Source organism: Schistocerca nitens, chromosome 12 (assembly GCF_023898315.1).
Source record: "Schistocerca nitens isolate TAMUIC-IGC-003100 chromosome 12, iqSchNite1.1, whole genome shotgun sequence".
Taxonomy (NCBI): Eukaryota; Metazoa; Arthropoda; class Insecta; order Orthoptera; family Acrididae; genus Schistocerca; species Schistocerca nitens.
This window is the reverse complement of record NC_064625.1, coordinates 35,841,372-35,867,491: the sequence shown is the minus strand read 5'-3', so window position 1 is coordinate 35,867,491 and position 26,120 is coordinate 35,841,372. Positions and strand designations below refer to the sequence as shown.

Below are 26,120 nucleotides of genomic sequence, written 5' to 3'. Positions count from 1 at the left end.
CACCTAGCGGGTTCCGCTGGATAGGTCAGGAGTCCACTACACGCAGCAAGCGGCTACACGGGTAGCAGGGGTTGTGTGGCGTGAACTGGGCGGTTTTTTAGGTTAGATGGCCTCGGGCAAGTACAGAAAGGGCAACAGCCTCAAAGGGTGCGGAGCAAAGTCAGGACATGCGGGGACCAAGCAGCAATCGGTATTGTAATTGTAAACTGTCGAAGCTGCGTTGGTAAAGTACCGGAACTTCAAGCGCTGATAGAAAGCACCGAAGCTGAAATCGTTATAGGTACAGAGAGCTGGCTTAAGCCAGAGATAAATTCTGCCGAAATTTTTACAGAGGTACAGACGGTGTTTAGGAAGGATAGATTGCATGCAACCGGTGGTGGAGTGTTTGTCGCTGTTAGTAGTAGTTTATCCTGTAGTGAAGTAGAAGTGGATAGTTCCTGTGAATTATTATGGGTGGAGGTTACACTCAGCAACCGAGCTGGGTTAATAATTGGCTCCTTTTACCGACCTCCCGACTCAGCAGCGTTAGTGGCAGAACAACTGAGAGAAAATTTGGAATACATTTCGCATAAATTTCCTCAGCATGTTATAGTCTTAGGTGGAGATTTCAATTTACCAGATATAGACTGGGACACTCAGATGTTTAGAACGGGTGGTAGGGACAGAGCATCGAGTGACATTATACTGAGTGCACTATCCGAAAATTACCTCGAGCAATTAAACAGAGAACCGACTCGTGGAGATAACATCTTGGACCTACTGATAACAAACAGACCCGAACTTTTCGACTCTGTAAGTGCAGAACAGGGAATCAGTGATCATAAGGCCGTTGTAGCATCCCTGAATATGGAAGTTAATAGGAATATAAAAAAGGGAGGAAGGTTTATCTGTTTAGCAAGAGTAATAGAAGGCAGATTTCAGACCACCTAACAGATCAAAACGAAAATTTCTGTTCCGGCACTGACAATGTTGAGTGTTTATGGAAAAAGTTCAAGGCAATCGTAAAATGCGTTTTAGACAGGTACGTGCCGAGTAAAACTGTGAGGGACGGGAAAAACCCACCGTGGTACAACAACAAAGTTAGGAAACTACTGCGAAAGCAAAGAGAGCTTCACTCCAAGTTTAAACGCAGCCAAAACCTCTCAGACAAACAGAAGCTAAGCGATGTCAAAGTTAGCGAAAGGAGGGCTATGCGAGAAGCGTTCAGTGAATTCGAAAGTAAAATTCTATGTACAGACTTGACAGAAAATCCTAGGAAGTTCTGGTCTTACGTTAAATCAGTAAGTGGCTCGAAACAGCATATCCAGACACTCCGGGATGATGATGGCATTGAAACAGAGGATGACACGCGTAAAGCTGAAATACTAAACACCTTTTTCCAAAGCTGTTTCACAGAGGAAGACCGCACTGCAGTTCCTTCTCTAAATCCTCGCACAAACGAAAAAATGGCTGACATCGAAATAAGTGTCCAAGGAATAGAAAAGCAACTGGAATCACTCAACAGAGGAAAGTCCACTGGACCTGACGGGATACCAATTCGATTCTACACAGAGTACGCGAAAGAACTTGCCCCCCTTCTAACAGCCGTGTACCGCAAGTCTCTAGAGGAACGGAGGGTTCCAAATGATTGGAAAAGAGCACAGGTAGTTCCAGTTTTCAAGAAGGGTCGTCGAGGAGATGCGCAAAACTATAGACCTATATCTCTGACGTCGATCTGTTGTAGAATTTTAGAACATGTTTTTTGCTCGAGTATCATGTCGTTTTTGGAAACCCAGAATCTACTATGTAGGAATCAACATGGATTCCGGAAACAGCGATCGTGTGAGACCCAACTCGCGTTATTTGTTCATGAGACCCAGAAAATATTAGATACAGGCTCCCAGGTAGATGCTATTTTTCTTGACTTCCGGAAGGCGTTCGATACAGTTCCGCACTGTCGCCTGATAAACAAAGTAAGAGCCTACGGAATATCAGACCAGCTGTGTGGCTGGATTGAAGATTTTTTAGCAAACAGAACACAGCATGTTGTTATCAATGGAGAGACGTCTACAGACGTTAAGGTAACCTCTGGCGTGCCACAGGGGAGTGTTATGGGACCATTGCTTTTCACAATATATATGAATGACCTAGTAGATAGTGTTGGAAGTTCCATGCGGCTTTTCGCGGATGATGCTGTAGTATACAGAGAAGTTGCAGCATTAGAAAATTGTAGCGAAATGCAGGAAGATCTGCAGCGGATAGGCACTTGGTGCAGGGAGTGGCAACTGTCCCTTAATATAGACAAATGTAATGTATTGCGAATACATAGAAAGAAGGATCCTTTATTGTATGATTGTATGATTATATGATAGCGGAACAAACACTGGTGGCAGTTACTTCTGTAAAATATCTGGGAGTATGCGTGCGGAGCGATTTGAAGTGGAATGATCATATAAAATTAATTGTTGGTAAGGCAAGTACCAGGTTGAGATTCATTGGGAGAGTGCTTAGAAAATGTAGTCCATCAACAAAGGAGGTGGCTTACAAAACACTCGTTCGACCTATACTTGAGTATTGCTCATCAGTGTGGGATCCGTACCAGATCGGGTTGACGGAGGAGATAGAGAAGATCCAAAGAAGAGCGGCGCGTTTCGTCACAGGGTTATTTGGTAACCGTGATAGCGTTACGGAGATGTTTAATAAACTCAAGTGGCAGACTCTGCAAGAGAGGCGCTCTGCATCGCGGTGTAGCTTGCTCGCCAGGTTTCGAGAGGGTGCGTTTCTGGATGAGGTATCGAGTATATTGCTTCCCCCTACTTATACCTCCCGAGGAGATCACGAATGTAAAATTAGAGAGATCAGAGCGCGCACGGAGGCTTTCAGACAGTCGTTCTTCCCGCGAACCATACGCGACTGGAACAGGAAAGGGAGGTAATGACAGTGGCACGTAAAGTGCCCTCCGCCACACGCCGTTGGGTGGCTTGCGGAGTATGAATGTAGATGTAGATGTAGATGTAATAACCCCAAAACCATTGCTGAGATGAAACTAGCCATTCAGTATGTCATCGGTACCACCCATGTCCCTACGCTTCAGTGGGTCATACAGAACTTCCCTATTCGTCTGCGTCACGTCATCGGCAATGATGGCAGGCATATCGAACAGGTCACAACCTAAATCCGAATATCTGTAGTGACGTTTATATGTTGAATGAAGAAGAGTGTGCATGCCATAGTTTGTAACTACACTCATGCTGATAAATTAAGTATAATGCTGATACATGGCGAAACAACGCTCTGGTGGGCGGTTTGCGGGTTTAAATTACCTCGGTGTATGGCGATGTGATGCACTTGACCTGCGGTCGCCCCACGGTGGCATTGACAGCAGTCCACATACGCAGAGGTGTGTTGGTGCATGTCAGAGTACGGTGCAGCAAGTAAGTGTGGAGACTTTTCCAGACGTGCTAATGGTGAATGTGTGTTGAAAATGGCTCAAAGAACACATATTGATGACGTTATGAGGGGTAGGATACTAGGGACACTGGAGGCTGGTCAAAAACAGCAGGTCGTAGCATGGGCCCTCCGTGTGCCACAAAGTGTGATTCCAAGATTATGGCAACGATTCCAGCAGACAGGAAACGTGTCCAGGCGCTACAGTAAGGGACATCCACAGTGTACAACACCACAAGAAGACCGATACCTCACCGTCAGTGCCTGCAGGCGCCCACAGAGTAATGCAGGTAGCCTTGCTCGGAACCTTACCGCAGCTACTGGAACAGTTGTCTCCAGACACACAGTCTATGAACAGACATGGTTTATTCGCCCAGAGACCTGCAAGGTGCATTACATAGACCACTGGTCACAGGAGAGCCCCTAAAGCCTAGTGTCAAGAACACAGTACATGGTCATTGGAACAGTGGTTTCAGGTTATGTTGACAGACGAGTCCAGGTATAGTCTGAACAGTGATTTTCGCCGGGTTTTCATCTGTCGTCAACCAGGAACCAGATACAAACCCCTTAATGTCCTTGAAAGGGACCGGTATGGAGGTCATCATTTGATGGTGTGGGGTGGGATTATGATTGGTGCACGTACACCCCTGCATGTCTTTGACAGAGGAACTGTAACAGATCAGGTGTATCGGGACGTCATTTTGCACCAGTATGTCCGCCTTTTCAGGGGTGCAGTGGGTCCCACCTTCCTCCTGATTGATGATTACGCACGGCCCCAACGAGCTGCCATCGTGTAGGAGTACCTTGAAACAGCAGATATCAGGCGAATGGAATGACCTGCCTGTTCTCCAGACCTAAACCCCATCGAGCACGTCTGGGATGCCCTCGGTCGACGTATCGCTGCACGTCTTCAAACCCCTGCGACACTTCAGCAGCTCCGACAGACACTGGTGCAAGAATGAGTGGCCATACCCCAGCAGCTGCTCGACCACCTGATCCAGATTATGCCAACCCGTTGTGCGGCCTGTGTACGTGTGCATGGTGACCATATCCCATACTGATGTCGGGGTACATCCGCAGGAAACAGTGGCGTTTAGTAGCTCATGTGTTTCGGAACGGTTTTCTCAACGTATCACCAATACCGTGCACTTACAGATCTGTGTCGTGTATGTTCCCTATGTGCCTATGAGTGCCCGTTTTGTGGCACCACGTTCTGCAATTATCCTTAATTTATGAACACGGGTATAATTTACGTTTTTTTTATGTAAATCAATAATTGTCACCCTGTAATTGCCGCCTCACGCTAGTGTAGGTAACGCACTCGCCTAGCGACGTGGCGAGCGGAAGAGCAGAGGCTCACGGAGTTATGCCAGCGGCTAACGGCGAGACTGCAGCGTCGACACGTAACCTGATGCGCGCCGGACATAAAGTACGACAAAACGGCGCGGCGAGGAAATGGGATCCAGGCACGCGCCGGACGGCCTCATACACACACACACACACACACACACACACACACACACAAAACCTCCTCTACCTCTACCTGCAGCTGGCGGCCTTCATATCTCCCGTGTGCGGTCACATCGCTCCACCACTGACTCTGACACTGTACTGGCACAAATCAGCGCACAGCACCACACCACCGTGTCCCGGATAAGTGTTTCGCCTCCGCTGAACGGAGCATCAGAAACTGACCTCGAGTTGTCTGACAGCAAAACCTTATGCCCGCCTTATTAGGGAAGGAGCGCCTAGTGCCCGGCAGGAATCCGCCCGGCGGACTTGTGTCGAGGTCCGGTGAGTCGGCCCGTCTGTGGATGGTTTTTAGGCGGTTTTCCATCTACCTCGGCGAATGCTGGCTGGTTCCCCTTATTCCGGGGGGATCCTCCGGGAGCCGAACCGCACAATAACCCTGAAAGAATGGTTCGGTGAGGGGCGGCGGATGGGTGAAGTGGACTGCGGTAGTCGTCGTGGGGCTGTGGACCACTGCGGCTGCGACGGGAACGGAGCCTCTCCATCGTTTCTAGGCTGTAGTGCCGTCACGTGGTAAGCCCCTTGGTGATCTGCCTCCACGTAGCTCTGCCTCGGGAACCGTGACTTGCTTGCTGCAAGACCATCCCAGGCAGGCTATTAATATGTCCTGTCTACCGTAATGGCGAGCGTCCTCTATGTCTACAGCTGTCCAATTTTCCCTCTATCATTCCTCTTTCCATTGCCTCTTGGCCTCTGCCAATGTGACCAAAATACATTGGTCTCCAAAATTAAAGCAACAATCCGCCATTGCCCCGTCCTGTGTCTAATCCACTGTACACCAGTGGCAAACACAGCCAATACCGTCACTGCGCGATAGCGATGGAAATGTTATCGATGATGGTGCCTCTAAAGCGGAGTTACTAAATACAGTTTTCTGCAATTCCTTCACGAAAGAAGACGAAGTAAGTATTCCACAATTCGAAACCAGAAGAGCTGTTAGCACGAGTGGCACAAAATTAGGTATCTTAGGTGTTGCGAAACAGCTCAAATCACTTAATAAAGGCAAGTCTTCCGGTCCAGATGGTATACCAATCAGGTTCCTTTCAGAGTATCCAGACACGATAGCGCCTTTCTTAGCAATCATATACAACCGCTCACTTGACGAAAGGTCTGTTCCAAAAACTGGAAAGTAGCACAGGTCACACCAATATTCAAGAAAGCAAATAAGAGTAACACATTGAATTACAGACTCATATCACTGACCTCAATTTGCAGTAGGGTTTTAGAGCATATACTGTACTCGAACATTATGAATCACCTTGAAGAAAATGACTTATTGATACATAACCAACACGGATTCAGAAAATATCGTTCTTGTGCAACACAGCTGGCTCTTTATTCCCATGAAGTCATGAGTACTGTCGACAAGGGATCTCAGATCGATTCCATATTCCTAGATTTCCAGAAGGCTTTTGATACCGTTCCTCAGAAGCGACTATTAATCGAATTGCGTGCATATGCAATATAGTCTCAGTTATGTGACTGGATTCGTGGTTTCCTCTCAGAGATGTCACAGTTCGTAGTGACAGACGGTAAATCATCGAGTAGAACAGACGTGATATCTGGCTTTCCTGCCAGGTAGTGCCATGGGCCCTCTGCTGTTCCTGATTTACATAAATGACCTAGGTGATACTCTGAGCAGCCCCCTTAGATTGTTTGCAGATGACGCTGTAATTTACCATCTAGTAAAATCATCAGACAATCAATTCCAATTATAAAATGATCTAGAGAGAATTTCTGTATGGTGCGAAAAGTGCCAATTAGTACTAAACAAAGAAAAGTGCGAGGTCATCCACATGGGTACTGAGAGATATCCGATAAATTTTGGGTATACGATAAATCGCACAAATCTAAGGGCTGTCAATTCGACTAAATACCTAGGAATTACAATTACGAGCAACTTAAATTGGAAAGACCATATAGTTAATAGTGTGGGGAAGGCGAAACAAAGACTGCGCTTTGTTGGCAGAACACTTAGAAGATGCGACAGACCCACTAAAGAGACAGCCTACGTTACACTTGTCCGTCCTCTGCTGGAATATTGCTGCGCGGTATGGGATCCTTACCAGGTAAGATTGACGGAGGACATCGGAAAAGTGCAAAGAAGAGCAGCTCGTTTCGTGTTATCGCGCAATAGGGGTCAGAGTGTCACTGATATGATACGCGAGTTGGGGTGGCAGTCACTGAAACAAAGGCGGTTTTGTTTGCGGCGAGATCTATTTATGAAATTTCGATATGATACGCGAGTTGGGGTGGCAGTCACTGAAACCAAGGCGGGTTTCTTTGCGGCGAGCTCTATTTACGAAATTTCAATCACCAACTTTCTCTTCCGAATGCGTAAATATTTTGTTGACACCCGCCTACGGAGGGAGAAATGATCATCATAATAAAATAAGAGAAATCAGAGCCCTAAAGGAAAGACTTAGGGGTTCCTTTTCCCATGCGCCAGTCGAGAGTGGAATGGTAGAGAAGTAGTATGAAAATGGTTCGATGAACCCTCTGCCAGGCACGTAAGTATGAATCGTGGAGTAACCATGTAGATGTAGATGTAGATCTAGATAATCACACGAACTGTCAACAGACGTCCGTATTCGCGCGCGCTGCACGGAAGATGGCACTCTGGTCAACAGACAACCTCGCCAACGATGACGTCAGGACACCTATCATACGGGGTAGTGTTTGCCGGGTAGTCCCACATCTAGAATCGCTGTGTTCACAGTCACAGACGGTGCAGTATGGCAAAGAGAAGGCGCCTGTCAGACTCTATGCGGTGCAGGGCCATAGGAAGAATGGAAGCAGGACAATCACAAACTGATGTGACCAGATGACTTAATGTGAATCGTTCTGCTGTTTCTCGGATGTGGGGACAGTTTATAGAGAACGAAACTGTATCCCGAAGACCAGGGCAGAACCGACCACGTGTGACGTTAGAAAGAGAGGACCGTTATTGAGCGGTAAGGGCACGACGCTACCACCTTAGTGCTTCGTGGTAACTGGCACCTGAATTCGCAGCATCCACTGGACATCTTGTATCGAGGCAAACGGCGTACAGAAGACTTCAGCAAAGTGGTCTTTATTGTCACAGACCTCTGTACGTGAACCTCTGACGCGCCTTCACAGAAAGGGCGTCTAGAGTGGAGCCATCAACATGCCACCTGGATGGTCGAACGGATGAGTCCCGATTTGCTCTGGAGAGTGATTTTTGACGGATTTGCACCTGAAGGGCACACGATTTTGGGACCCAGACATTGTGGAAGGATACCGATAAGGAGGAAGATTCCTAATGGTGTGAGCAGAGATTATGTTGACTACTCGACGACCTCTTCATGAAATTGTACAGGTGAATTGGCAGGGTTAAGTGCTGTCATGAGACCTTGGGGTCTCATGTGCGGTTGTTATGAGATGCGGTGAACCCAGACTTCATACTGATGGACGATAATGCTAGACCTCATAGAGCATGGGAGGTTGATGTTTTCTTGGAAACAGAAAATATTGCACATATGGTGTGGCCTACTAACTCTCCCGATTTGAATCCCATAGAGCATGTCTGCGATGCACTAGGGAGACGGCTTGTATCACTTCAGCATCCCCTAGCCACTTATGAGCAGCTCTGCAAGAAGACTGGGCGTTACTGCCTCAACATGAGATTGATGACGTCATTCACAGCATGCCCCGTCGTTGTCAGGCCCGTACTGCTGCCCGAGGTATTCACACCCCATACTGAGCACATTAACCAGTTGATGGAATGTGCGTGCAAATCCATAAAGTTGAAAAAACAAACTGAGAACATTTTCGTCTACCGTTATGCATGTTGCTGTTGTTTACATTCTGTATTCTTAACAGTGTTTCTACTTTACTGTCGCCTGTTTATACTGTTCTGTGGCAAAATAAACGCAACATTGCTTAATTTTTTTTTGTTGCTTTAATTTTGGACTCCCGTGTATTTTGACTGATATTTGTTGACAAGAGTTGACTGTGTTGCTCCGATGCCGAGCAGCCTCAAGATCGATTAATTAGTATGATGTGCTGTCCATGACGTTCGAGATAATTTGCTATAGCACTTCATTTCCAGAGCATTAATCCTACGACGATCAGCTCTCCATCGTACAAGTTGCAGCTACGTAGTTCGCGATAGGGAAGATTATAGACTTCTGACGAGGGTGGGCATTCTCTTGGCAGCGACGCAGGTGTCTTCCATATACGAGCAGGTTTTGCTGTAGAGTGTGTCGCAATCTGAATGCACCTAAGGATCTCAGGCTGGTAACAGATCCCAAATACTCGAAGCGGTTGACGATTTCGTAACCAGCAGTTCTTGCGATATCAGGTCTGTTGTCATTAGCTCTATCTACAATCATCAGTTCGGTCTATTCATTGTTGATTTCAAGACCATATTCTGTACTTCGTTTAGCCAGTCTTTGCATGATGGTTGCCAGCAATCACTATCTGAATGTAACAGCAAAAATAGAGTTAAAGAGTTCATTTGAAGCAGCAAAAAAATATGTTAAAAATGTCATTCCACAGGAATAGAAATAGCACCAACATCCCCCTATGAAATAAAGGGAATTACAAATATACTGAGAAACAAGAGCTCATGAGGTGTTCATGGAGTCTCTAACAGAATTTTGAAGTGTTGTTCTAATTTAATAAGTGGAGTCATTAGTGATAAGTGTAACGCTTCGCTGGCACAGGGAATTTTTCCAGACACTGAAATACGCAATTGTCAAACCTCTTCATAAGAAAGGGGACAAGAGAGACTTAAATAATTATAGACCAACCTCATTGATGACTTCATTTTCTAAAATGTTCGAAAAAGTTATGTATTCGAGAGCAGTCTCACATTTAAGTGAAAATAATTTACTCAGCATGTCACAGTTCGGATTCCGGAAGGGTTACTCGACTGAGAATGCTATCTACACATTTATCCACCAAATAGTACAAGCCCTAAATACTTGCATGTGTAGAACTAAAACTTTCAGTCATATTAATATTAGCACTATTCATGTGTGTGTGTATATATATCTTGTAATCTGACTAGTTCCACATCATATCGATAAAATAATCGTAAAAATGATCTACGGATCATGACATAACTAAACTAAACTAAACCAGTTGATGCTCGTGTCGTTATCGAGGGGATAAATGATTTTATTTTGGTCACTACAAAATCGAGTTAAGTTACAAAGAACTTGGCTGTGTCGCCTCACTTAAGTATGACGATGGACCCCTTCTTGTCTCCTTGCATGCTCTCATTCCGTTGGGACGAGTGTGATAAAACAGTACCTTCGCCTGAAGCAAGGTGGCCCATGACTGTTGTAATCGTTGGTTGATTGGTTGATTTTGGGGGAGGGGACCAAACAGCAGGGTCATCAGCCGCATCAGTTCAGGGAAGGAAGTCAGCCGTGATCTTTCAAAGGAACCATCTGTAACTGGTTATCCTGGATAACGCTACTGGGACAGAGCTGACATTCGAGACGGGGATCTTCCTGGCTATGGGAGTACCTCTTCATCATGCAGACAGTGCAGTTGGCATTGTCCTGTTGAAAAATGGCATCACGATACTACTGTATGAGAGGAAGCATGTGATGATGCAGCTGTTCAGGATGGCGCAAGGCTGGAAGTGGAAGGTGAGGAGCGTTATGGAAAGAGAAGGAGAAAGTTACTTTTGTAAGGCCATTTATTGGCAAAAGCTGTGCTATAGGGAGGTTGGGCCAAGGGAGGTGAGGGTGAGCCACAAGGTAAAGTACGGCGAAGGTTGGTGTCTGTGAAAACTAAGTCCACAGTGCTGCAGCATCGGGAGAAGCGGGAAGATCTACACTGCTACAGGGCGTGCGTCAGACTCACAGGAGAGCAAGAAAACAAGAGTGCGGGCCCGGCGACAGGCGGCCGGGTATATTCGACGCACCACATATCTTCCTCTGCCCTGATTGGTCGGGATCGAGGAAACCGTGCAGGCAGCATGGAACTTTCCAGAGCATCGCCTGCTCAGCGACGCCTCCGCATAGCGTACTCTCGTCAGCACACGAGGGAAGCGCGTGGTCAACGTGCCCTTCCTCGTTGCTGACCTCCTGTTGCTAGACTGTGCGACGAAAGAATTTACAGGCAGCCAACACTGCCAGCCGTGGCTTCGCCGTAATGGAAAAATGATGTTACCTCTGGGAGCTAATAAAATAAATTAAAATTTTTCTACCGACTGGCTCATCCTTTACACAGGATTCCTGTGACATTCTATTTCTCCATCAGAGCTCCCTCAACATGAAATCACACCCAATGCCTCCCCACAGCATAATGGCAGGAGTAACACCACTGTGTCTCTCTAAAACACTGGAATAACGGGGCACTTCGCCAAGTCGTCCTGGGTAGTGCACGACCGCGATGGAACGCCTCCCATCAGCTATGCACGCTTACCGGTCACAATATCACTCCTAACGCATCCGCTCGTGTTGCCCTGTTGACGGTAGACGACGCACCGGATTTTAGTTCTATAGTCCGGCTAGTGTCCGATCGATGGTGCGGGATGAGACAGAAATGTTGCACGTAGTCCATTACTTGTTCTCGGATAGTGAACGCATATGTGAAGCGGTTACGATGTACTTGGTGCACAATATGACAACCATCCCTTGTGGTGACCAGACGTGGTCAACCGGAACCTTCACGAGGAGCATCACTGCCCTTAAATTCCCATGCAGTTCAACATGGGGCCACTGTCACATTCAAAAGACCCACGAATGTGGATACTCCACGACTGGACAAGCTAGCCAAATAGAAACCCACAATCAAACCCCTTTAGAACTCTCTCAGGTGCTGATAACGCTGTCTCATAAGAATGCTTGACACGTGTGCTGTATCTGAGGTAGCAGAGACAAAACGCCTACGATATTCCTCAGTCTCTCTTTACGGGAAAAAATCAATAAACAAGAAAATTGCTGATGTCGACAAAGCTGTCGAAACAAAACACAATTTAAGCAAGAGACAAAGTATGGATCCTACTTCGGATCTTATAACAGAAGAATAACAAAATGTTTTCCTCGCAAGTCTCTCGCTCGAGAAATTCCACCAAAGAAAAGACGGAAACAAACCTACAAGACATTTATCGGCACAGCATTACCACAAAATTGTCCAGGAAGGTCTGACCACCGTTACACTCTTGAGTTACAATCCGGAGCTACGACTCCTGACGATCCGGGACTACCAGCAGACGAGACGCGTGGATGTTGAGGCTGGGATGGCAGAACCCTACAAGTCCGGGCGACATGTCTAATAGCCTTCTGGCCTTTTTCTGGGCAGGTCGAGGTACAGCGTCACCAGTGGAATTCGGTCTTACTGTCTTGGTGTAACGCTAAATTTGTCCTATCCTATGTGCATGTTGAAGGTGCGGCGGTGGGATTTGAGGTCCCATACCAGCCTTTTACGGTGTAAGTTCAAGGTAGCAGGTAATGGTGATGGTGTTGTTTGGTTTGTGGTGCGCTCGACTGCTCGGTCATCGGCGCCCGTACAAAGTACCAATTTTAGCACAGTCCAATTTTTACACAATTCATTCGAGCCACTGTCACGAATGATGCTGATGATGATGATGACGAAATGATGAGGAAACACAAACACCCAGTCTCTGGGCAGAGAAAATCCCCAACCCCACTGGGAATCGATCCCAGGACCCCGTGATCCAGAGGCAGCAACGCTTGATCTTCTGACCAGCGGTACGCTGGCTAACAAGGCCGGTTGGCAGATGGATCTTCTGCGATTATTTTCGATAACGTGAGTGGCGTAGGAAAATAGTCCGCTTGTTGATCGCGACCTCTGGCGCAGCTGTCGATCCCGGTGCTCTGGTAGCGGGCCCTGACGGCCATTGGCTGAGACACGAGGCTGTGTTTTCGTCAACGGCAGTGGCCTCTGTCGTACCGTAAACATCTGCTTTGGTTTCACTCGCTGTGATGAAGGCAACCCGCATCTCTGTTCTGTCATGCGGGTTGCCGATGTCGCAGGCGGACGGGACGGACGCCGCAATGTGTGTGAGTCTTTCACAGTGATCGTCGAACATCTGACGCTGTTCACGGCACTTAGCCTAACAGGCCTGGTAACAACACTAAACAGCAAGACTGTTAGGGTATATAAGTGGCGTGAACAGCGTCAGATGTTGAGCGAACAATGTGAAAGACACACATACATTGCGGCGTCCGTCCCGTCCGCCTGCGACATCGGCAACCCGCATGACAGAAAACAGATGCGGGATGCCTTCATCACACCAATACACTCTCGTGGCCGTTCTGCGTGTAGACAATTACAACTCTGGTCTTTTCATAGTCCCCCTCCAACACACAAACAGGACGCTGTATACGAAGTTACATTCACACCGGACCATGTTTTATAGCCGCTTCACTTTTGGTTAGGCAGTGTACTTATCAGGAAAACAAGTTCACAGCATTGTTATTAAGGTCGTCTCTTAAGTTTACAAACGCGGTATTGAACTGTGACATTACATTTGTTATACAACTTTGTCGTTTGTTACTCTTCAAACAATGCCATATCAGAGAATTCCCGAATACTTACAAGGACACGCCACCTACTCGACATCACTGATTTCCTCTAAACTTGTGGAATACTGGATATTAGAATGCTCCTCTGAACATTTGGAGGTAGGGAACTTGGGGTCGGAGAAGCCAGCTTAAGGAGATATGGAAGTAGACTTGTGTACCGCTTTGCCTAGCGTTACTGTTTTCCAGATTATTTACCACCATCATGCGTACAAGTTTACATGTACATTATTTCCTGCAAGGACATAAGGAATGCGAGCCTGATTACCAGGAAGTCTGAATGGCCGCCTGTATTTGAGGTTAGTGCAAAGAGCTCTATCTCAGTTGCTGGAGAACGTACCATAGAAATTTCGTGTGAGGATGTGGATACAAGACAACGGTGCACCGCTTCATTGTGGATGTTCGCAACCATCTCACTGCTGTATTTCCTGGTCGCTGGATTGGAATGGGAGATCCGATTCCATGGCCTGCGAGGTCACCTGACCTGAACCCCTTGATTACTTCCTATGGGGATATCTAAAGTCACTTGTCTATGAGACCCCAGTGGATACGGAGATGGAACTAGTTGTCAGAGTTTTATCTGCCTGTGATGTGATTCGAAACACACCAGGGATATTTCGCCGATGTCACGCTTGCACTGAGGTTGACTGCCGTCAGTTTCAGCACGTTTTGTAAGATACAGTACAAATGGTACGTTCATTTTGTCAGTGACGGCATTTGCAGTTAACTGTAACTAACGTAAATAAAAAAGTACACAGTAATGTGATTTTATTCCTATTATCTGCTTAAGCTGGCTTCTCCGACCCCATGTTCCCTACCTCAAATCGTTCAGTGGGGCATCCTCTATGTCCCGTTAAATTTTTGTACCCTCTTACGTAAACACACTGTATGCAGGGCTTGCCCGGAGGAATCTAACCATCTGTTGGCGTAGCAGAAAGAGTAATCTACGGTAATCCGAAGGTCGTGGAAAGGGCCCTTAGGCGGAACATTCCGTACAAACTTAAGTATGTACATAGACGTTTAATCCATTCTGGGTATCGATAATCTCGACGATTTTTGCTTGTTATCGACATTGATAATGGCACGATATCGATCCTGGGAATCCAAGACATTCGATAATTTTTTATTTCAAGTTTGATGCAGGTCAAGAAAAGGGAAAAGAAATATTTTTTCGTACGATATAATTAAAATTAATAATTTTTTGATATTTTTTCCTTTACTTGTACTATGAAACCTCTCATGTTGCCAAATTTCATGATTCTAAGTCAAAGGGAAGTATCCTATAGGTTGTAATAAGAGAGTTGCGAGTATCAAATTATGCGACGTAACTGGTCGTACCTACTGATTCCATTGACGTAGAAGCTTAACGTTTACGCGACCAACGAACCATAGATTTAGTTATGTGACATAAACCTCAACTTGATACGTGTATCGGTTCTTGAGAATAAAATGATTTTAGCACTCCGCCGTCAGGCCACGAGTGGCCTACCGGGACCATCCGACCGCCGTGTCATCCTCTGTGGAGGATGCGGATAGGAGGGGCGTGTGGTCAGCACACCGCTCTCCCGGTCGTTATGATGGTTTTCTTGACCGAAGCCGCTACTGTTCCGTCGAGTAACTCCTCAATTGGCAACACGAGGGTGAGTGCACCCCGAAAAATGGCAACAGCGCATGGCAGCCTGGATGGTCACCCATCCAAGTGCCGACCACGCCCGGCAGCGCTTAACTTCGGTGATCTCACGGGAACCGGTTTAACCACTGCGATCTAGCGGACTCATGGAAAACCTAAATCTGGATGGCTGGGCGCGTTTTGAAGACAGGAGAAGAGGCATTGTCGAAAGCAGAGCTGTGAGTAGTACTCGGGTAGTTCCGTCGGCAGAGCACTTTCCTGCGAAGGGAAACGGTGCAAGTTGGAGTCTCGGCTCGGTACACAGTTTTAATGTGACAGGAAGTTTCGGAATGAAATCTGTCTATAGTATAAAAGTGTGGTGTCACCGCCAGACACCACACTTGCTAGGTGGTAGCTTTCAAATCGGCCGCGGTCCGGTAGTATACGTCGGACCCGCGTGTCGCCACCGTCAGTGATAGCAGACCAAGCTCCACCACACGGCAGGTCTAGAGACACGTCCTGGCACTCGCCCCAGTTGTACAGCCGACGTTGATAGCCATGGTTCACTGACAACTACGCTCTCATTTGCCGAGACGATAGTTAGCATAGCCTTCAGCTAAGTCATTGGCTACGACCTAGCAAGGCGCCGTATTCAATTGATATTTATTATGTGAAGCATGTATCATCAAGAGCGACGTTCTACAATTATGGATTAAAGTTAAGTATTACAAGATTTTCGTACTTTATTGCAATTCTCAAGACATTGTCCTGTTCCAGACCTCACGCCAATCTGCGTGAGCTTAACGCGTGCCTTTCGGCTTCCTCTCATTGTGACTTGGCTGTCTTGCATAGTCACAACAAAAAGTAAACATAGATGGTGTATATACTTTTAAAAGAACAAATAATGTCCTACAGTACATGGAAACTTTGCGGATATCGACTCGGGTGACAAACACGAAATGTATGGTCTCGGTATCGCGGGAGGTCGTCACTGTTGCGCTTTAGAATTCGACGTGGCTGCTTCGGTCAGCTGAGGACCGTTATATTCCGACTGTACGCTGCCGTTTTTGAGAACTGAGGGACAATATTTAAAAATGATAATTTCAGATGTATCACTGTCCACAGCTTTAGGATATTTCATAAAAATAATTTTTACAAGCAAATGCCGTTAAGATCCGGGTAATAGTCATTCTTGGCGTGAAGGATATCGTAGAGGGACAAAATATTTAAACGGGCAGCAATGATGAATACGAGTGGCCTAGCGATGCATAATTTTCGAAGATATGAAAATATGCTTCGCCTGTTATGTATGCTACCCATCACCGAACACCAGTTGTTTGAGTTGCCTACAGCCCAGGTGCATCGCAGGCTGAGGGGAGTTAGAGCCGCTTTACGGCAAGACAGCACGTAGCGCCTTGTATCTCGCCGTCTTCCGCAGACCACTGTGCAGCAGCTTCTTCGGTCTCGCGTTTCTTTCTGTTTACTTCCTTAATTCCACTCATCGAGAGTACCTAGCAAGACTAGAGCTGGACAGCAGGTTCGCTGGCGAGTGAATCGGAGCTCCCGACTATAACAGTGCGCTGCCTCCCTCTGTCTACAGTTGTCTGTCTCTGGAGGCGACGAGGAAACGGACAAGGCGGACACGCATATCACCGTGTGTTGTGATACACTTCACACATCTAACAAACAGGTATGGTTAAGTGACCTAAATACACTGACGGAAAAGGTATCGCAAGACCAAGAAAGAGTTGTGTGACATAAACGGAAGTTGGTAGGTGTGTTTGTTCAGATTTCACACAAGTCGCATTAGAGCGGCGCTAGTAAAGCCGCTGTTGTTGTTGTTGTGGTCTTCAGTCCTGAGACTGGTTTGATGCAGCTCTCCATGCTACCCTATCCTGTGCAAGTTTCTTCATCTCCCAGTACGTACTGCAACCTACATCCTTCTGAATCTGTTTAGTGTATTCATCTCTTGGTCTCCCTCTACGATTTTTACCCTCCACGCAGCCCTCCAATGCTAAATTTGTGATCCTTCGATGCCTCAGAATGTGTCCTACCAACCGGTCCCTTCTTCTTGCCAAGTTGTGCCACAAACTCCTCTTCTCCCCAATTCTATTCAATACCTCCTCATTAGTTATATGATCTACCCATCTAATCTTCAGCATTCTTCTGCAGCACCACATTTCGAAAGCTTCTATTCTCTTCTTGTCCAAACTATTTATCGTCCATGTTTCACTTCCATACATGGCTCCACTCCACACAAATACTTTCAGAAACGACTTCCTGACATTTAAATCTATACTCGATGTTAACAAATTTCTCTTCTTCAGAAACGATTTCCTAGCCATTGCCAGTCTACATTTTATATCCTCTCTACTTCGACCATCATCAGTTATTTTGCTCCTCAAATAGCAAAACTCCTTTACTACTTTAAGTGTCTCATTTCCTAATCTAATTCCCTCAGCATCACCCGACTTAATTCGAATACATTCCATTATTCTCGTCTTGCTTTTGTTGATGTTCATCTCATACCCTCCTTTCATGACACTGTCCATTCCGTTCAACTGCTCTTCCAGGTCTTTGCTGTCTCTGACAGAATTACCATGTCATCGGCAAACCTCAAAGTTTTTATTTCTTCTCCATGGATTTTAATACCTACTCCGAATTTTTCTTTTGTTTCCTTGACTGCTTGCTCAATATACAGATTGAATAACATCGGGGATAGGCTACAACCCTGTCTCACTCCCTTCCCAACCACTGCATCCCTTTCATGCCCCTCGACTCTTATAACTGCCATCTGGTTTCTGTACAAACTGTAAATAGCCTTTCGCTCCCTGATTTTACCCCTGCCAACTTCAGAATTTTAAAGAGAGTATTCCAGTCAGTCGCAATGACGTTGAAAATCACGTATTCGAGTTCATTGGACGTGATGATTTGAATTTGGTCAAGAATGCCTTCAAGGCGACTAAGATTCCATTATCAGCACCTCACTGAGTTTGAACAGAGTCGTGTAATAGGGTAATGAGAAACTGATTGTTCCTTCTACGATACTGCAGAAAGACTTGGCAGGAATGTGGCCACTGTACATGACTGCTGGCAGCGGTGGTCACGGGACAAGACCGGGCTTGGGACTGCCACGTGGCACTACCGAGAGGGAAGACGATCTTGTTCGGCGTGTGGTTCTTGCGCATCGTACTGCATCGTCAGCAGCAATTTGAGCAGCTCTTGGCACCACAATGGAATAACGAACTGTTACAAATCGGTTACTTAAAGGATAGCTCCGAGCCACACGTCCTGTAACGGGCATTCCATTCACCCCAAACCACCGCCATTTGCAACTAGAGTGTGGTCAAGCGAAAGCTCACTGGAGGGCAGGATGGAGGTCTGTTGTGTTTTCTGATGATACTGCCTCGGTGCTAGTGATGGCCCTGTGTTGGTTAGGAGGAGGCCATTTGAGGGCCTGCAGTCAGCCTATCAGTATTGAAACGGTACAGTAGTTTCCGCTGCATAAGCAGCAGGTTTCGCTGCTCGCTCGCACCGGGAAATACAGACGGAGGCGGCTCCGCCGCCAATTTTATTGCACGACGCTGCCGGCCGCGGGTGCAGCAGAACCCATGTGGACGAGTGGAAAAGAAATGTGTCAGGCATCATAATACTTATTATATGCGTCGTGTGTTATGCATTTCTTGTACGTGAATGTGAATCTGCACATGAACTTTCCTAATCCTCCTCACACCTTTCCATAAAGCGTGGCCAAATCTTAGTTGGGAAGTAGTTGTGTGTGTGTGAAATCTTATAGGACTTAACTGCTAAGGTCATCAGTCCCTAAGCTTACACACTACTTAGCCTAAATTGTCCTACGGACAAACACACACACCCATGCCCGAGGGAGAACTCCAACCTCCGCCGTTACCAGCCGCACAGTCCATGACTGCAGCGCCTTAGACCGCTCGGCTAATCCTGCGCGGCTGGGAAGTAGTTCTGTAGTATAGTAGTGCCAACCTTACTCCTGGGTAGGGGATCAGAGAGACAGCACAGGCAGGTGAAAGTCAGACTTTCCAGTGTCACAAGATTTGGGTGGAGAGGTTGGTCATGGCCAAGTGGTTCGACCATCCCCTCCACCGGGGCCCAGGAAGACCTCCGGGTGCACGCGATATTCTGGGAGTGTTAAAGAAGACGGGTAAGTGAGCAGACGTGCCCTCAGTGCGTCTGTCTCAATGTTCACGCTTGGAAGAGAGTTATTTGAATATTTGCACTAATTCTTTTATTTCCAGCTTCGGATTGTGTAAGGAAATGAATGTTCTCGTTTAATTTCGGAAATTCGACCCCCTGTGTTAATGTATCTGGTCCCCAGTTTGCCCGCTATCCTCCTCACATAGTCGATGTCCCATGTAAAATATTGGGAGACTTTGGTGGTATACATTTGGCCAACGCAATTCCGTCTTGCCCGTAGAAATGTGTGTGCAGATTAGTATATAATATACCCGAGCTTATAAGTTGTAAAAATTGTAATATCCGTAAACTGGAACAATTGCTGCAATCGCTGTAAACTCGAGTGATAATGTTTAAAATAAATAGGTAATCAATTGGCATCAATCTTTAACATACCCTAAAAATCACAAAGGAGTCAAGTTAAAGGAACTCATTTAAAATAAAATATATAGAATGCAGGGACCCACACATCAGCGTGTGAGCCCTCCAGCCCCTTGCCTAGTATCGCACAGAAAGGGCACGCTCTCTAGGTAGCGCTCTCAAGCTCCCCTCCCCAGTTATCCGTTGTGCAATTTTCATTCAGGACTTGACGACATCAACTTTCATCTGGCGTCCCTAGGCAAGGAGGTTTGACGGTAGTCTTTCAGTATGCTAGGCGCACCGATCCTACACCTGGAATTATGATCTGGGGTGCTATTTCGTATGACACCAGGAGCACCCTCGTGCTTATCCCACGCACCCAGACTGCAAATCCTACCTGTTGTGCTGCCATTCATCAATAATATTCCAGGGGTGTTTTCCAACAGAATAACGCTCGTCCACATACCGTTGTTGAAAGCCAGCATGCTCTAAAGAGTGTCGACCTGTGGACTTGGCCTGCTCGACACCAGGTGTGTCTCCATCCAGCACGTATGGGACGTCATCGGACGACAACTGCAGCGTCATCCACAAACAGCGTTAAGCGTCCCTGTACTGACAGACCAAGTGCAACAGGCATGGAAGTCCATCCCAGAGAATGACATCTGGCACCTCTACAGCACAATGCATGCACGTCTGCATACTTGCACTCAACATTCCAGCGGTTACACCGGCTATAATGTACCAGCGTTTTCAGTGGCTTATCTCGCTCTTACATTAACCAGTGATCTTGCAACGTTCATCACTTACGTACGTTACCTAGACGAAAGTGTTTTCGCAATTTGATAACTCTGAAGGTGGCAGGGGTAAAATAGAGGGAGCGAAAGGCTATTTACAATTTGTACAGAAACCAGATGGCAGTTATAAGAGTCGAGGGACATGAAAGGGAAGCAGTGGTTGGGAAGGGAGTGAGACAGGGTTGTAGCCTCTCCCCAATGTTATTCAATCTGTATATTGAGTAAGCAGTAAAGGAAACAACAGAAAAATTCGGAGTAGGTATTAAAATCCATGGAGAAGAAATAAAAACTTTGAGGTTCGCCGATGACATTGTAATTCTTTCAGATACAGTAAAGGGCTTGGAAGAGCAGCTGAACGGAATGGATATTGTCTTGAAAGGAGGATATAAGATGAACATCAACAAAAGCAAAACGAGGATAATGGAATGTAGTCGAATTAAATCAGGTGATGCTGCGGGAATTAGATTAGGAAATGAGACACTTAAAGTAGTAAAGGAGTTTTGCTATTTGGGGAGTAAAATAACTGATGATGATCGAAGTAGAGAGGATATAAAATGTAGACTGGCAATGGCAAGGAAAGCGTTTCTGAAGAAGAGAAATTTGTTAACATCGAGTATGGATTTAAGTGTCAGGAAGTCGTTTCTGAAAGTATTAGCATGGAGTGTAGCCATGTATGGAAGTGAAACATGGACGATAAATAGTTTGGACAAGAAGAGAATAGAAGCTTTCGAAATGTGGTGCTACAGAAGAATGCTGAAGATTAGATGGGTAGATTATATAACTAATGAGGAGGTATTGAACAGGATTGGGGAGAAGCGAAGTTTGTGGCACAACTAAACTAGAAGAAGGGATCGGTTGGTAGGACATGTTCTGAGGCATCAAGGAATCACCAATTTAGTATTGGAGGGCAGCGTGGACGGTAAAAATCGTAGAGGGAGCGCAAGAGATGAATACACTAAGCAGATTCAGAAGGATGTAGGTTGCAATAGGTATTGGGAGATGAAGAAGCTGGCACAGGATAGAGTAGCATGGAGAGCTGCATCAAACCAGTCTCAGGACTGAAGACCACAACAACGACGACGTTGATTATTTCTTGGTGTTGGAATTTCTTATCGTAATTGTGCGTCTCTCGTGCAAAATCAGCTTAATGGGTCTTACCATTATCTAGCCCAGAGCGCATCGTATGAGTTCGCTTAAGGATGAAATTTTAATCGACATACGCTACAGAGATGGAAATGTCGTAGTAGCAGTTTGCTAGCGTCCGACCAAGCTGCTTCCGTCAGAGTGTGTTAACCGCGCCACGTCTTTGCAGTCGCTCGATTCCTCCCCGTCGCTAATTTCCTGCTGCGGCTGCGACGCCGGTCTCAGTGTTTGCCTTCGTCGGCTGCTTTAATACGCTGAGTACTCCCGCGCGCCGTCGGCGACCTTGCAAGGCACGTTCGCTCACCACTGGCTGTGCCATTTAACGAAAGGCAAGTAAGCAGGTCGTTAGTGCGCGTGCCGAATCGATGTACGTGCCTCCACGTCGCGGACGGGGTGGACGCGCCCCGCCGGCCGAAGTGGCCGTGCGGTTAAAGGCGCTGCAGTCTGGAACCGCAAGACCACGACGGTCGCAGGTTCGAATCCTGCCTCGGGCATGGATGTTTGTGATGTCCTTAGGTTAGTTAGGTTTAAGTAGTTCTAAGTTCTAGGGGACTAATGACCTCAGCAGTTGAGTCCCATAGTGCTCAGAGCCATTTGAACCATTTGGACGCGCCCCGCGCCTTTACCACCGCCGAACGCATGTCCTCCATAGGGGAATCTGTACGAGACTCAAACGTCGGTATGTTTGTACGATCCTCCGGCGTGAAAGATTTCTCAAATGCTAAATTTAAAATTTCAGCTTTCGTTTTGCTGTCTTCCGTTGCCAGGCCAGATTGGTCAGTGAGTGACTGGATGGAAGCCTTCGACCCGCTTACCGATTTTACATAAGACCAGAATTTCCTAGGGTTTTCAGCAAGATCTTTTGCTAAGGTATGACGGTGGTAGTGGTTGAATGCTTGGCGTATCGCTCATTTTACAGCAGCACGAATCTCTACTAACTTTTGCCTGTCCTCATTCTCCCGATCTTTCTTGTACCGCGAGTGAAACTGCCTTTGCTTCCTGAGGATTATCCGAATTGCGCTGTTAACCCTTTCGTGGGCAAAATTATTGAGCAGTTTTTTTTAATGAATGGAGAGCAGATAGTAGTTAACAGATAGGTACATTTATCATACCGAATATCAAATTTGCTCCAACTGTGAAAGTGAGGTCACACAACAAGGTGGGAAGTATTCTTCCCACTGCCCTTCCTTGGAGTTAAATGACAAAAACAACTTTTTCAATGTATGTCATATTTATATGATAAATTTACTTCTCTTGTTACAATATTTGTTCACAATTACTTACCATGAAATTTTCTGAAACATGGGTCTATGCAAAGTGGTATTTGACAACATGTACAAACACAGCATGTGCTCTTTTCCGCAGCTTTGGTACTACAATGACGGCACGTCCAGTAGGTTTCTCCTAAAATGGGTTGATGCTCCCCTACAGCCACATCACGAAGCTCTTCAGGTACTTTACCCCTTTTTGCCAGAAAGACAGGTTTTTGTCCACGCCTTTTGTGGGATGAGAAGCCAGTGAGCAATTGTCTGGCTAGATGGATCCTGTATGTGCGCTGATCATGCTGTCCACTTTCTCTTTTACTTATTTTCCACAGGATAAAACTGTTCACTATAGCAACGTCCACCAGGAAATAAAATATCTTGTGCCACCATTTTACAGAACGTCTGCCAATAGCATACCTTTCTCGTAATTTATCAAACTTATCGACACCACCCATTATTTTGTTGTATTCTGCCACAACTTCAGGACAAGAAATCTCTGTACTAGTACCATCCTTGTTTTTCATTTTCACTGTGGCTGTTTCTCATGGGTCATGAATTGAGAACAGGAAAGTGACTGGACGGTTATCCATCCATTTTACTGCAGAAATGGCTCCTTTTGTTTCAAACTGGAATTCTCCTCGTTCCAATTTTACGTTTTCCTTCATAAATTTGGGTAAATCAAAAGTATTTACCTTATACTATAGCTTTGAGGAAAAAATCACAAAATGTCACGCAAACAGCACTGAAAGGCTCCTCTACAGAGCAACACTCAGCTGTACAATGCCTCTGCGCGAAGGTACAGCAAAAACGGCGGGAACTTCCGATTGGAAGTAGTACCTTATACTGTTCACTAGGTGGCAGCATCGTACAGAGGTGGGAACTGTGAATCCCACGGGACTAGGAGCGAGTTCATTGTAGTGGTAAGCATGTTTCCCACGGCTCACAAAAGGGTTAAACCACACAGTTAACCTTGTCTTCATGCTGGATACTTGTTCGGCGACTGCGAGGTCTACCAAATTCTCAGATCCACAACGGCCATGGACGCACAGAGAAAAGAGCGGAGAACTCATGTCGCCGTGTTTTGCAGTGCTGGTGCAGTTCAACACATCCGAGCCGGCCGTGCTCTCTGGCGGCCCACTGCGGGGAGACTACGAGTTCGCCCAGCTGCACTTCCACTGGGGAGTCAACGACTCCGTGGGCAGCGAGGACACCATCAACAACCACAGGTAACCAACCACTCTTCCACACCAGTCGGGCAGGCGAAGCTTCTCCGCTGCTAGCTGCAGGGCACAAGCCGCCACTAGGTAATGTGTATGCGAAGGAATACGCAGCAGTGCCAACTTAAGCTACTAAACAACACGACACGCTGTAGCGTTGCAGTAGCCAGTGTTAATTCCACTGTGGCGCCTGCTCTGAGAGAAAAAGGGAGGGGACGGCTTGTTTCCCCTACACGTTGCCTCTCCCCCACAGCAGCCTGTAAGTTAGGCAGTGATCGTGTGCTTACGTTTCCAGGGTCCGCTGACAAAATGCCGTATCATCTTGCGCGCATTGTGCTATAACATGTTCATCGTAAGAATAAACCTGATGTTAACATTGCACCATGTATTCTCCCGCGTTTGCTTGAGTCTCATTCGATTTAGTTTCCTACGGAGCGGACGCCAAGTTTGTCCAGTAGTCAAGTGGGATCATAAGGATACGTTTTATGCTGTGTTACACGCACATAGTCTGTGCAATAACATCTTTACCGGCGCATTTAACTTGGACATCACTGGCCAGCCAGCTAGTCCAGCCAACCTTCAATGATGTGAACAGTTGCAGTTGAGACGTAAAAGGAGACGAGCACAGAATCAAGATAGCTTCGAATGTCATTTAATTTTTAAAGAGAATGGAATAATTTCGGCAAAACTCCAGCACTACCGCATGCTTCTTAGGTGACCAGACAGAAAGCATAAAATGTTCTCGTTCTCACCTAACATCGTTTTCTAATTACAAACAAGACTGATGAAAATTTCTAACTTAAACAGGATAATTTTTCCCGAGAGAGCGATGTATGTGCAAAAACATTCTGCAGGGATTTCATCGTATTGTTGAATACCGAAGCCACTGCAGGGATTAATTACAGTCAGTCGTCTCGTGATCTCTTAGCTCCTTCCTTATCCGAATCCGAGAAATGCATTTCAGTTTTGAAATTGTCATCTGCTACGTTGATAAGGAGACACTCGACAACAGAATTCACGAAGCCACCCAGGTGCCGCATTTTCTCCTCTTCTCTCGTGGCGTGCGCTTTCTATATCCCGCCAGCGTTCGGCAGTGACGTGTGAAAAAGCTGCGTGCGTTAGTTCCAGTACGTCTGGCAGCTTAACTGTTGTTTCTCGCGACAAACCTCTTAACTTGGCTCCAGATCAGTTCTGTTCGGTTCATATTGTAATGGTACAAAGGAAAACCTAAAAATGCATCATTTGTGTGGTGTGCTCGATGCTATAAGACAATTTCATGTTTCTACGACACTTATCACACTGGTTCGTGTGACACTACATCTGCGGTATAAAACAATGTGATTTTTCATGTTTGCCCTAAAAAATTTAAATTGTTATGTTTTCTTAATTTAAGCAACATTTACTAACAATCTATTATAAAATATCGATGATTAGGAATTTATATTTGAAATAAAACCAGGAATTTCGCGTGCAGTATGTAATTGGAAACAAGAAGGCGTGCGTTATTCATAATAATGATGAATCTTACAATTATGAGATATAGGTAGGCCTATTTGAAATTAAACTGAAAACGAAAGATGTCCAAGACGAGATCTGAACCAGCGATACATGAACACCAGATTAACACTCCACTACGATACCTCCAGTGTTATGAAAAACATTAAGAACAACCTATTTCTCGCCATTCTTTAACCATGTTCCACTGACGAGCATTAGGCAGCCTCAGCCATCTTCAATACTGCGAATTAACAGCGCGAAAATCAGAGGACAACAGTATAGAGACTGTCACTGTACGGTACACAATTTTTGAAATAAAAACTGCGTGGCTGAAACGTGATGAGGAAAAACGGTGATGGCTGTTAATACATTAGAATATCTTAAAGTTTCATTTAACGTAAGTTAGTAATAAGATAACTAATATATAAGTAGGATCTACTTCCAAGAGCGTAACAACACTAGTGTACGTGTGCTATGGCTTCTGGCAAATCATCGTGTTTGTGTTTGTTTACATCAGGTTTATTCTTATGATGAACATAGTA

The 26,120-nt window shown here is 46.0% G+C and overlaps 1 protein-coding gene across 1 annotated transcript in view; it reads left to right on the top strand.

Annotated features, from left to right (window-relative positions):
- Positions 1-26,120, top strand: part of LOC126215210 (carbonic anhydrase 2-like) — a 223,079-nt gene that overhangs the window by 177,468 nt on the left and 19,491 nt on the right. The window contains exon 4 of the mRNA XM_049941874.1: positions 23,952-24,090. Coding sequence (XP_049797831.1) covers positions 23,952-24,090 — 139 coding nt within the window. The remainder of the gene's footprint in view (positions 1-23,951; positions 24,091-26,120) is intronic.